Raw genomic sequence first — 12,644 nt, 5'->3', positions numbered from 1 at the left:
GGCCTCCTGGGAGGGAATTTACCCGCCCCCAGCGGGGGCTTGGCAAGCCTACCTGGCCTCCAGGGTCTTCTCTCAAAGGCCAAAACAGCCCTGGAAAGGGCCCTGTCCTCTTCCCCTGCCTTTTACTGACAGAAACCAAGCCTGCTGCGGTTGCCTAGCAACAGCAACTGATAGCATCCATTTCTTTAACCTAAAGGCTCTCCTTTTATCATTTTGAGTTATTTTAATCCCCCCTCCACCAAAAATATATTTTTTGGATTTTAGATTTTTCTGAAAACCTGGTGTGTTTTTCAGGTTTATTGAAAAATCTGTCTTATCTGTTCATGGTCCAGTCTCAGAATTTAGGTATCCAGTTCTACTTGACTGTTAGAATATAGACATCTGTGGGCCCACAAGACTTGTAGGGCGGAATCCTTCTCCCACTCTTAGCTTAGCAGCGCCCTCGTTGCTACTGGGGCTGAGGCAGCTCCTGGCCACTCCCCATTGCTTACAGGCCCAGTATGGTTCCTGGCCTACATCACCAGGCCAACTGCAACTTCTCTCCCCCCGCCCCACTGCTGCTCCTGGGAACCCTACACACACCATTGCTAACACCAGCAATGGGTCCAGCCTCCTGGCCTTGCTGCTGGGCTGGCCCAGCTTTATCTTCTCCCCCTCCATTGCCACTGTCCCCAGGGCCACCACAGCTGCCACCCCCCAACCAGCACTGACAACAATGGGCGATTCTGTATCTAGCATTCGTTCCACATTTTCTCAACTGGGAGGAAAAAGTGCAGCTCAAAACCACATTCAAATACTTTGGGGCAATGCCGTACTGACTGCAAAGTCACCCCTGAACAGCCATAAATCTATGCAGAAGGTACAATAAAATCTGATGATCAAAGAAGGAAGTGGCATGGAGTGTGGAAGCGACCATAAAACCCGATAATCAAAGGAAGTGAAACCAGCATGCAATGCGGAAGGGAATTTCCGTTCCAACATGGGTTTCTTAAACCAACAGAGGGAAAAGCCAGTGCAGCATCAGCCAATGTCAACAAGCCCGCTGCAGTTCCCGGCTTTGCCACTGGGCCCACTGAAACTTCTCCCCCCATCACCGCTGCCATACTCTCCCACCAATGCCATCACTGGCAATGGGCCCAACGTAGTTAGTTTCCAGGCTTCACTGCAGCCACGGTGGGGCCGGCCACAGCTCCCCACAATGCTACTTCCATCACTGGAGCCACTGCACTCCCGTGTACTTTTTACCATCACTGTCACCAGGTCCATCACGGCTCCCACATTCTGCCACAGCGACCATTGGCCCACTGCAGCTCCTAGGACTACCAGTACATTGGAATTAGATGCCTTCTCTTTGCTTTTATTTTTGGGGAAAATTAAAACACCCCCTGTTGTTGTTTTTTAGGATTTCTGATTTTTCTGTAAACAAGTTTGCAAAAAAAACCCCTACCCTGTTTAGCATCAGTGTGGTCCTGATCCTTTTAGGTATCTGCAGATGGGGCCTATGTGTCACTATTAGATATTTAGATTCTGCAAACCTTGGGTGTTTTTCAGGTTTGTAAACAGATCTATCTTGTCTGTTCATGGGTCCAATCTCCAGATTTAAGTATCCTCAGATTTGGCTGAGTTTACTCTTAGAATATAGATACTGTTAGCCTTTGACCTAAAGCGCTGTAAAGAGAGGATTCTTTTATCCACCATTTTTGGTCATCTAGTCATTTGCAAATATTTGAATCTAGCTGGTATCTTGCAGCATTCATCACTCGCACTCTCACCTCAGCAAAGTTTACAGTGTTTCTCAGCCCTTGCTAAGATTGCCAACATTTTGCTGGCATGCCTCTGGTGACTTTATTACATGACAAACGAATTCACCAGGGTTCTTTTTGTGCAGTGGTTAAAGGTGCAGGGAATTTTATCACACATCCCTCTGGCAGGCTGGTGCAGCACTGAGCCTACATGGTTTACTTCTCACTGTTAATGTTCACTGGGCTGGTCTTTCCCAAGGACATTTGCATGCTTCTTACTGTGCATTGCACCACTTAACTGCAGATATGGGCAGCTGCTGTATAGGATGTTTCCCCAAAGTACCTCATGTCATTGACTGCCTGGACAGGCACGGAAAGAGACACTCCTTTCAAATAATGTACATGCAGCTATTTATTATGAAGAAATGTTTTCCTCTATATGATGTTATGATTTGGAATGATTTGCCGAGAAGTCTTGGCTAGAGAAAGAGCTCATCACACACATAATTGAAATGTGAAGGGATAAAACTACTCTGTGGCTGTCAAGGCAAGATTTGCAATGTGTCAGCAGATTCCAGTTCAAAGAAAATTTAACAGGCACAATGACAAAAAATGTTTTTATCACTTCAAAGATGTATGTGATTTGACTTGATTCTCTGAGTCAGAATGTAAAAAGATATGGCAGTTTGAGGGAGCATCATTTTGAAAACCTTGGGTTTATTTCATTATATTTTCTGAAAATTATAGGTTGTTACAGGAGACACAATTTGATTGCTGGAAGAGGGTTCCCCCGCACCAGACTCAGAGAAAAGATGTCTGGAGCTCCTGTAACAACTGCATAATTATCCCTGCATAAAATCCTATAGAAAACCTTCAGGCATGCAGTGCTGTGCCGACCTGCTCACTCAAGCATCATTGAATTCATATTCATTGAATTCATATTCTTCTTGAATATGTCTCCTTTCTGTCTCTGGCATTTTCTTCTAAGTCAATCAGTTACTTTTGCCCCCTCCTTCTGCCTTTCAACTGATGGATCAATGACATTAAATTTAAATAAATGTACATATTGTCAGGAGCTGCGGTGGCTCAAGTGGTTAAGATGCTGAACTGCAGGCTGTGGAAGGTCAGTAGTTCAGCAGTTCGAGACCCGGGTGCCGCATGATGGAGTGAGCTCCCATCTCTAGTTCCAGCTCCTGCCAACCTAGCAGTTCGAAAGCAAGACATTGCAAGTAGATAAGTAGGTACCACTTCGGTGGGAAGGTAACAGCATTCCGTGCGCCTTGGTGTTTAGTCATGCCGACCACATGACCACGGAAACGTCTTCGGACAGCGCTGGCTCATCGGCTTTGAAATGGAGATGAGCACCGCAACCTTAGAGTTGGGTTCGACTGGCTTTCGAGCAAGGGAACCTTTACCTTTACATATTGTCAACATTTAACCATCGGCATCTGTGGCAGAACAGTCCTGCTCTGGCCTGCAGGCCCTGTTCCACCCTGCCCTCCTGGGTTTTCCCAACACTTGGAGGGGCTTTTCTCCCTCTCTTCAACCACCATCACCATCTGATCTTTGTAGGAATTCCCCACTGGGAGGGTCAGGACTCCCGGACTCCCTTCCATATTCTGAGGCCTTGCCCCTGTGTCTCCCGCTATTCAGTGGGGGCAGCTTGCTGCCTTGTGCACCACTAGGGGAGTAGTCACTCTTGCCAAAGGACTGCCTTCCCCTTCCTCCTGGTGCTCCTTTTAAGATAGCACGCCCAAGATGTTGGAGGTCTATGTGGCACAGAGAACCACTACCAGGATCAAAAGTTATAAAGCATTTATTTAAAAGAAAATGTTCACAAGCATACTTTTAGCACAGCACTACACTGAGCAAGGGGTTCAAAAGAAAAGGGTAAAACTCCATTCTTCTGCCCCTCCCTCTATACATGCCCTCTCTATTGTTAAATATAAGGTAGGCTCCTTAGCTTAGAAAGTTACCAGGTGTTTACAGGAGTCCCATTACCTTCACGCCCCCTTAGGCCAGCACATGGCAATGGCTGCCTCCTCCAGACCTCCATTAAGAGCTCTGTCTGCTTTGATAGAATCAGCACTCAAGAGACCCCTCTCCTTACTTGCAGGAGTTTTATCATCTCTCTTTTCCCCACCCACTGACCAGGTCAGGCTGGGTCAAAGAAGCTTTTCCTGAAGTCACCAGAAGTTTCTTCCTAAAGTCCTCCTAATCTTTTATGCCTCCAAATCTCTGTTCCTTGCTTGGGTGGTGGGGAACTGGACCATCCTATTGTCTCTAGCTGGACCTACTAGCATTTCTTAAGAGGTAGCTGAGGTGAGGCTGGAAAGACATTGAACTAACATCTCCCTCCCTGCCTGTTCTCTGCCCAGAGAGAAAAAAACTTTTTAAAACTCCTGGTGAAGGTTTCACTCAGTTAAGACCTCTACCCCAAAAATACATTTCTTCACAGCATTTTTGGGAGATAATGATGAAAGCAGGAGAGAACGTACAATTTAATACACAAAAGCTACTCGGACATTTTTAGCAAGGCCATAATTCATCTTTTTTTTTTCTGTCTCCATAACACAATCATGCCTCAAAAATAACCAAACGCATTCATAACAATACCAAAGAGAACAAATGAGGTCCATTCAGTAAACTAAAGCTTTGTATGCTTAATTTACTGAATTAAAACTGTGGTCTTGTAGCTTTCAAAACATTAAATTTTAGTTCTCTTGCTCTTCCCTCGGTATCTCCAAAAGTCTCCAATATTGAATTTGTGATAATATGAAATTTTTTTACATGGAATGGACTAATTTATTAATAAGGAATACTTCTTTCATCATATGTTCAATTAGAGAATGGCAAACAACAGACAGAGATGTGTGGTGCACAATTTCTTTTTATCAGTCGTATGAATACTAGATACATCATGGTTATTTATTCACCTAAATGTTTCTCCTTGCAAATATATTGAGCATTTCAGTCAGATTTTTGTACAGTGCTTTTGAATGATGAAGACCCTACATTTTTTTTAAAAAAAACTTACCAGATGCTTGCAGTGTTAAATGTTGAGTGCTTTGAGCTGGTTTGGGTTCAGCAATACTGCCTTGCTGCTCCTGAAAGAAGTTATTGGTGGCTAATGTTTTTTGGTTACTAAGCAGGTTGCCATAGAGCCATTGCCAACAGGACCTACGGTCTGACAGCAAAGCAGTTACACACACACACACACACACATGTGAATAGCACATCTCATTTCTAAAGTTACAACAGAGGGTGAAGCACTGAAGCAAAGACAACTGCAGACAGTGCCATGAAAATTAAGCCAAGAAAATATTCACTATCCAGCATGCCAGCATGGACATTCTACCATTGGTAAAGATTCTGTAGGCTGACAAAAATGTCATGGGCTATGCTAGGTGTAACTGCCTTAGGTTCGAATAGTTCACTCTGACTTCGAATGTGGCAAAAATATTTCACAGACGTTATATATCGGTTATCTGGAAGTAGATCCCCATAAGAAACCTTGTATTCCCTTCTCCCTCGACTAACTCAGATTTTCAGAACAATAAGAAACAAAATAGTTGTTGTACTAGTTGCCAACAGTGTTCCCTCTAAGCTGTGGAGTCTTGTGAGCAAAAATTCTACTTTGTGAGCTACTGGCGTTAAAGTTGTGAGCGAGCGATTTGACGACTGCATAAATGACTGCATAAATGAAGCCATCCTTCCCGAGCTAAGACAGAAATGTGTGAGCCGGAGGCTAAAAAACTGTGAGCTAGCTCACACTAACTCAGCTAAGAGGTAACTCTGGTTGCCAGTTCAGAAGGCTAATGGAACATTCCTCTCTTGCAAAGAAATACCCACTTCCCAGAGCTGCTGTGGCTGAAATCCCTGTGTATTCAATGGACCTACTGAAGGGTTATGGGGTTTGTTTGTTTTTTGGTAATGCCAGCCTGGAAGCTCTACCAGCAATACAGACTCTGTGAGCTGTTAAAACAATGTTGTCACAAAACAACCTTCCTTAGGACATCCTATAGATGTCTCTAAGATATTATCATAATGTCCTCCCTAAGACTTCTGCACAATTCTCATGCACGTAAGAAGTGAGCATCCCGGGCCATTTATTTAAGCAAACATAATATCCTGACTTTCGGAGGAGTGCTTTGTTGGACAAGCAAAAAGACACGCTGGGGAGTAAGGACAGCAGGCATGTCAGGCTCAACGGATCCCATTTCCTTGAGCGCAACTAAAGTTCCTCTGACTGGGTTTGAGGCTGGAGTCAAATTGCATCGAATGTTTCCAGCTATCGGAAGAATCCCAAAGTTTAAAAGTTGTTTATCTTTTTCGCTTTTTAATGGACTTTATTTTGGAAGAGAAAACTGATACCAGAAGGACAATACTAATATACTAATTGCCTTGTTTAAAAATAATAGAAGAAAAGAAGAAGCTTCGACGATGGAAGAAATTATGGATGCTCTGATTTGACTTTAAAAAGTTTAACAAATTAACATAATACTAACACCACTCACTTCTTTTCTTTGTCCCTCTGTATACCCTCCCTTATTTCTAATTTTAAGCGAAATACCTCTCCTTTTTAGGGGAGTAAATAAAGCATTTAAAAAAAAAGAATGTTTCCAGCTATGTTCCCCAGACAGATAGCACTTTATAAGCCCTGACTCTCCCCACATAACTAAGAGGCAATAACTAAGAGCCTAGTATTCATTTCCCCTCCTCCATAAGCAAACCTACATCTATACCCATCGTGATACCTATCTCCATAGCCATCATAATGCCCATATACACAGTTTCCTTGGAGGAAGAAGGCACAGGCATCTTCTGTCCATTTGCTTCAAGTCAGTTTGGTCTGGGTAGACCTTGACCAAGTGAATGGTCAATGGCAGCAGTGCATGCAGTAAATCAGCAGTGGCAGCAAGAACCGTGGCCATATCAACTCCAATGTCCTTCTGGCAGAGCAGAAACACAGGGAGCAAGAGAAGGAGGAAAGGATACTCTCCATGAATGGTCATGAAGAGTGGTGGCACTTCATTAGTTTTCCTTCAGTGAGTCGTATCCTTCCATTCCTCCGGCACAAGGAGTCTTCTTCTGGATTAAGAGCCCTTTCTACCAGAAGATGAAAGAAGGCTCCTGGGGGGGTAGAGGGAGAATCCAGCACAGCTCAGTACATAGAAAGCCTATCTTGTTCTAAACTAGCTTAATCTCGAGATTAGGTTTTAGGCACTAGAGACATTTGTTCCGTTTCAGGCAACTAAATATTGGTATTTTTTCAAATTTGGTGAATTTTTCAAATCTTTATTTTCTTTTAACATCCATGTGGTTTGCTTTGAGCAATACCTTTGCTTGTCCCTACAATGCAGGCAAAGTTCCTCGATCCAGAAATGTTATACATCCAATTCTGAGAGATAGGTGTTAGCAAAGAAAGCTGTTTCCATTTTCGAAAAAGAGCAGATTCTTCTAATCTTGTTATTAAAATAGACCTGTATTTAAAATGTGCAACTTGAGATGACAAACATTGATTCCCCCCCTCCCTCCTTTTCAAACAATTACACACATACAGATCATCACATTTAGGAATTCTTGTGACTATTTCAGCGTCACGCATACTGTCAAGATTCCTCTTGTCTCATTGTAGCCACAAGCATTGACATTAACATGTTGTGCAGCACTATCAGTCTTGTAAGCATCTTCAAACCCACCATAGCAGCTATCAGCGCAGTACCCAGATATGGCTGTTCTTATTCCCAAAAAGATTATGAAGACCTTCGAACTGGATCGCTTTGAGAGGTATCTTGGGGAAGACAGCAAGCCTCCCTGCTGTTCTTCTCGGAATCATTACACAGCACAGACTGGAGAGATCTTATGTATCTAATTGCAGCTCGGAGTGTTTCTACTTTGCTGAGGCGTTTCTCTAAGTATTCAGCAGGGCCACAGGATTCATTGCAGAAATTCTCCTCAGTCAATTGATCTGATGATAAAGCAAAAAGAGGCAAATCTTCAGGCCCAGGAAACTGGGCTGGGGTCTCTGGATACAAGTGAAAAGGGGCAAAAGGATCTCCATAGCAATGCCTAGACATCTGTCCAATGTGGGAATCGCTGAAGACTGTCAAATCATCCATGGCATCACAGGAGTCTTTGCTAGCTGCCGTGCATCAGGTTTAAAGCTGGAAGTGAAGAAGAGTACATCAGTTTAGTGATTCATACATTGTACTTGATAGGATAGGTGTTACTGTCAGTATTTTTAGTGCCTTTCTAATATTATGGAAATATGTGGGAGACTGAAATGATATGCTTCTGGCCTACATAAATACAATGTTCCATATGCAGTGGATACATTTTAATCACCAACGTACGAACTAGATTTTTGCTGCTAGATAAACATTTCTTCTTTGGCCCTATACCTGGTGTTACCTCTGAACCCCTTATTTTCCTAGACCTTATGAAATCAAAAGTATAAGCAGATTATCTTGGATCAAACCAGAGAATCATGATAGGAATTCAATACAATAAATGCCATCTCATTGTGAGATAGCCAGGTCCCTATGTCACACACCGTCTAGAACTTGTTTTGTGACTCCATGAGATCTCCCAAAATCCAGACCAAACTGAATGACTGGGACAATAACCAAACATTCCACTCCACTCAAAGGAGTGACCCCAATAATAAAGACCTGTCCAGTAAAATAATCAAGTCCTTAGTCAATAGAATAACTTCGTCTACTGCATCATTAGCATCCCATCTGAAGTAGCTCAGTTACTATGTAAATCTTTTTCCACCTTGGGCCGAAAAGAGTGTGAATCTGGTATATAAAATCACCCTTTTAGTCCAGCATTTTATGTTCAGTTTACCCCAGGGCTGTCCACCACTATGGCTCTTAACAACTCACATATCTTCTCTTCCTACATCCCTCTCCCTTTCCCTGCCCCTCCCAGCTCTTCTGGATCTCAGCCTGGTTTCCCCCACATCCTCACTCCTGGCCCTCTTGCTCATCTCCTCCTTATCCTGCTTTCTTGAAACTCCATTGCAGAGACACCACCACCCTTACCACCAAATGTACTTCCTCTCCCTTGCTCTTGGGTGCCACGGCTGCTTTTCTGCCTTCTCCTTTCCTTTTCACCCCACTCAGCCAATGCCTCATTCAGCACCTTTCTGTCATTCCACCTTCCTCTTCCAACTGCAAGTCCTACTTGTCCTTCCTTAGTCTGTCCAGTCCCCTTTTCGATCTCTACCGCAATGCGTCCTCTCTCTTCTGCTCCTCCTCTTTTTCCTTTTTTTGGGAACATGGTGCACACATTCACGGGTGGTTTCCGCCTGGACTAGATATGAGTGGACACATCCAGATAACAGATAAACATGATTGTTTCCACTAGGAATTGTTTAATGGCTTCCCACTTTGTTAGAGTTTTTGTGTAACCTCGATTCTGCCTTCCCTTTTTGTCTCTGTCCCCAATAAAGATGGGTTTCAAAGTCATTCCTTCTCTCACCCACTCTCACATCTTCCCAAATATCACCCCAATTATGCCCCTGTGTATACACACACTTAGGATGCCAAACAGAGTTTGGAACGTGTACGTGTAAAGGCTATGCATGAGTATCCCCCAGCTTCTCAGATAACACAGGTGTTTCAAAAGCATAAGGCAGGCCTTTCCATGCATTTCAGTGATGGTTAACATCACCAGTTGGCTCTCAGCCAGGAACCTAGCCTCCTGATATGAGCGGGCTAGGATCCGCATAGTCCATTGTTTCTTGGAGCGAAGCTCGACGTTTGTCTCTGGACTTGTCTGGACTTGTCTGGACTGGATACATTACAGGGTTGGATCCAAACTTTGTTTTTCAGCAGCAGAAATGGGGGGGGTTTCCCACTGATTCCCCACTGTCACTGATCTCCAGAGAATCTACACACGTACACACACATGAGCAGCATTTCAGGGAGTTCACTGGGATACAGCAGGAGGGGGAAGAGAGAAAGCTGTGTTCCATTCACAGAGCTGCCCTGGTGGTATTTGGGGTGACACCCACTGTACTTAACTCTACTGTTGAAATCAATGGAGCTGAAGTGTGGTTCACCTTGATTAGAATGAGTTTCATATTATTCAATAGACGTTCTCCTTGATGGGTGATGCCTGATGAAGTCGTCTGTAATTCAAAGCTTGCAAACTCCTCCCCTAAAGAAGTTCCAGATAGAGGAGATTCAGCACATGGATCTCTGTCTCATGTCTTAAAGACCACGCCAAGCATGCAGTTCAACAAGATGCTGGAGAGTCCCTGAACAGGTCTCCTGTTGTCTTTCATTTCATTTAAAAAACAGCCGTGGGGGTGGGGTGAGACAGCACTTTGAACAGAAGTTAACTTTTCCCCTGTGCCATTTTCCTCATCTAAAGCACCACCTTCCCCCACGCTGCTTGCCCCAGTGTGTATGAGAGAGAGAAACAAGTATATAAAGAACTCTTCTCCATTCCAAGGCATCGTGGACTTCAGTTCATCATAAAAAGAAATAAGGCCCAAATTACTTTCTTCCATCAGGGTTGTCAACAACCTGATGAAAAAAATGTCTTGGCCCTTGGACAGAGACTTGGGCAGCTGAAGCTTTTCATAGCAGAAGTGAATGTCATCACCTGGCAAGGAACAGCCCATTAAGCCTCGAAGAAGGAGAAGGAGGAGAAGAGGAGGAGATCAGATTTATACCCCACCCTTCACTCGGAGTCTCAGAGCGGCTTACAAACTCCTTTCCCTTCCCATCCCCACAACAGACGCCTTGTGAGGTAGGTGGGGCTGAGAGAGCTCTGACAGAAACTGCTCTTTTTCAAGAACAGCTCTTATCAGAACTACGACTTGCCCAAGGTCATCCAGCAGGTGTGAGTGGAGGAGTGGGGAAAATCCAACCCGGTTCTCCCAGGTTAGAGTCCGCGGACTTAACCACTACACCAAATTGGCAAGACAGTGTCCTCTTCCAGGTTGTTGGCAACCCTACCTTCTACTAACATAGGATCACTTTATGATTAATTTTTTTGAACAAAGGAATATGTAATCAGGTTCCATCACCTCAGTCTTATTTGGATTTCAGAGGAGAGGGAACCTGATTACTTATTACAGCAAGCAAGACCCAATAATCACAGAAGAGGACCCACAAATTGATCTTGGGAACAAAGAAGACGCACATACTGGCTCCACTGCTCCAGTTTGCCGGCTTCCACCAGACTGCCCTATCCCTGATGCTCAGCAGTGCACACACAACTTCCTTAGGCAAAACTGGTTTGGGGATGGCATAGATAAAGCTTGAAACTTAAAACCAATATTACATTTTTAAAAGTGTATTTTTCAGGAAGTTTGCTTGTGAAGCAAGTGATAGGAAAGTAAATTGGTTATCCAGTAACAAAAAACAAACAAAACAGTGGTATATTCACAGGTAAAGATATAACTGATAATTATGAACAGCATTTAATTTTTTTTTAAACCTAGATTTTTCATGTACATTGAAAGCTAGGTGTTTCCACAATTTTGCATTGCTGGCTGCTTGTCACCAAACGTTTAAGTGAATTACAACTCCTTTGCTACAAAGCCATTCATTTTTATTTTTTCTTTAGGGAAGATCAAAGCCAGGTAATAGTTATGTAAACAATAACTTTGCTGCAAAACTGAATTTGTTTCTCTTACCTCCACACCCAAGACATTCACAAGAGGATAAAACAAAGCCAAGTTCTTAATTCCTGCTTTAGCAACTCACCTATGTGGAAAGGGTGAAGAAGCATAAAAACCATCTAAAAAACTCTGGAGTATAAGACAGGGAGAGAGCAGCAACATCTCACACTAAAATTAAGTCTTTTCATATTTCTGTTTCTATTCTTATATCACAGTATTATTAACTCTTGTACAAAACAGATTGCAGAAAATATCTATTAATTGTATGTCTCAGTTGTAAATGAATATGGTGGTTTAGAATTAAGAAAAGCTATGCAGCACCATGCCGTTAACCTCTATCTGCCTTATTTTTCTTACCTGAATTGGACAGTTCTTGTGTTGTTGGACTGACTCAACGACGGATCTAAATTTATAGTCAACTGACAATATGCAAAGTAGCTTACAGTTAGATCTGCTCATTTCTGGCTTGGCTTTTTTCCACCCACACTGCAGCTATACAAACAACAAATATTAGAGTGACAGGATAGAAAATATAACACATATTTTATGGTTTTCCAAGTTCAAAGTGGCATGTTGCAACACTTTGCTCCTTTTATCACAATAGCCTTCATATTCTAGCTATGGAACTTGCTACATTCTCAAGTCTTTATTTCACTTTTATATTGAACATACAGATTTCAGTAGATTTATGTTCCCCTTGTGTTAGGGATTTCACAAGTGGAGGAATACTGACTTCTTTATGGGCCTTTGGTTAGGAGGGTTTCATGCCCCCCCCCATTCTCTAGGTGTACTACTCAATTTGGCTTCTACTGACTTGCTACCAATGCTCCCTCTAAGCTGTGGAGTCTTGTGAGCAGAAATTCTACTTTGTGAGCTACTGGCATTAAAGTTGTGAGCGAGCGACTTGGCTGCTGCATAAATGAGTCTGCTCTGGAGCCCCATCCTTCCTGAGCTGAGACAAAAATGGGTGAGCCGGAGGCTAAAAAACTGTGAGCTGGCTCACACTAACTCAGCTTAGAGGGAACACTGCTTGCTACTGAGAGCAATATCTAAATTATTCTCCAACTTTGCTACTAAAATGACTGTTCCCCCCCCACACACACACTTTCTGTTTATTTTTTCTTACAGGGGACTTATGTGACCTGGACTGGATTAAGGATTGCTAACTCCAGGTTGAGAAATTCCTAGAGATTTGTGGGTGGATTTTGGGGAGGGTCCCCAGCGGGGTATAATGCCACACAGTCCACTCTTCAAAGTAG

At 43.2% G+C, this 12,644-nt stretch overlaps 1 protein-coding gene across 1 annotated transcript in view; it reads right to left on the bottom strand.

Annotated features, from left to right (window-relative positions):
- Nucleotides 1-660, bottom strand: part of LOC107113287 (chromosome unknown open reading frame, human C11orf16) — a 15,464-nt gene extending 14,804 nt beyond the window's left edge. Inside the window, exon 1 of the mRNA XM_015414601.1 lies at nt 583-660. Within this exon, the coding sequence (XP_015270087.1) occupies nt 583-660 (78 nt within the window). The remainder of the gene's footprint in view (nt 1-582) is intronic.
- Between the last annotated feature and the right edge of the window lie 11,984 nt (nt 661-12,644).

Source organism: Gekko japonicus, unplaced genomic scaffold (genome assembly GCF_001447785.1).
Source record: "Gekko japonicus isolate JY-2015 unplaced genomic scaffold, Gekko_japonicus_V1.1 scaffold1601, whole genome shotgun sequence".
Taxonomy (NCBI): domain Eukaryota; kingdom Metazoa; phylum Chordata; class Lepidosauria; order Squamata; family Gekkonidae; genus Gekko; species Gekko japonicus.
Note: the sequence above shows the minus strand (reverse complement) of the source record. Positions and strands in the feature narration are given on the sequence as shown.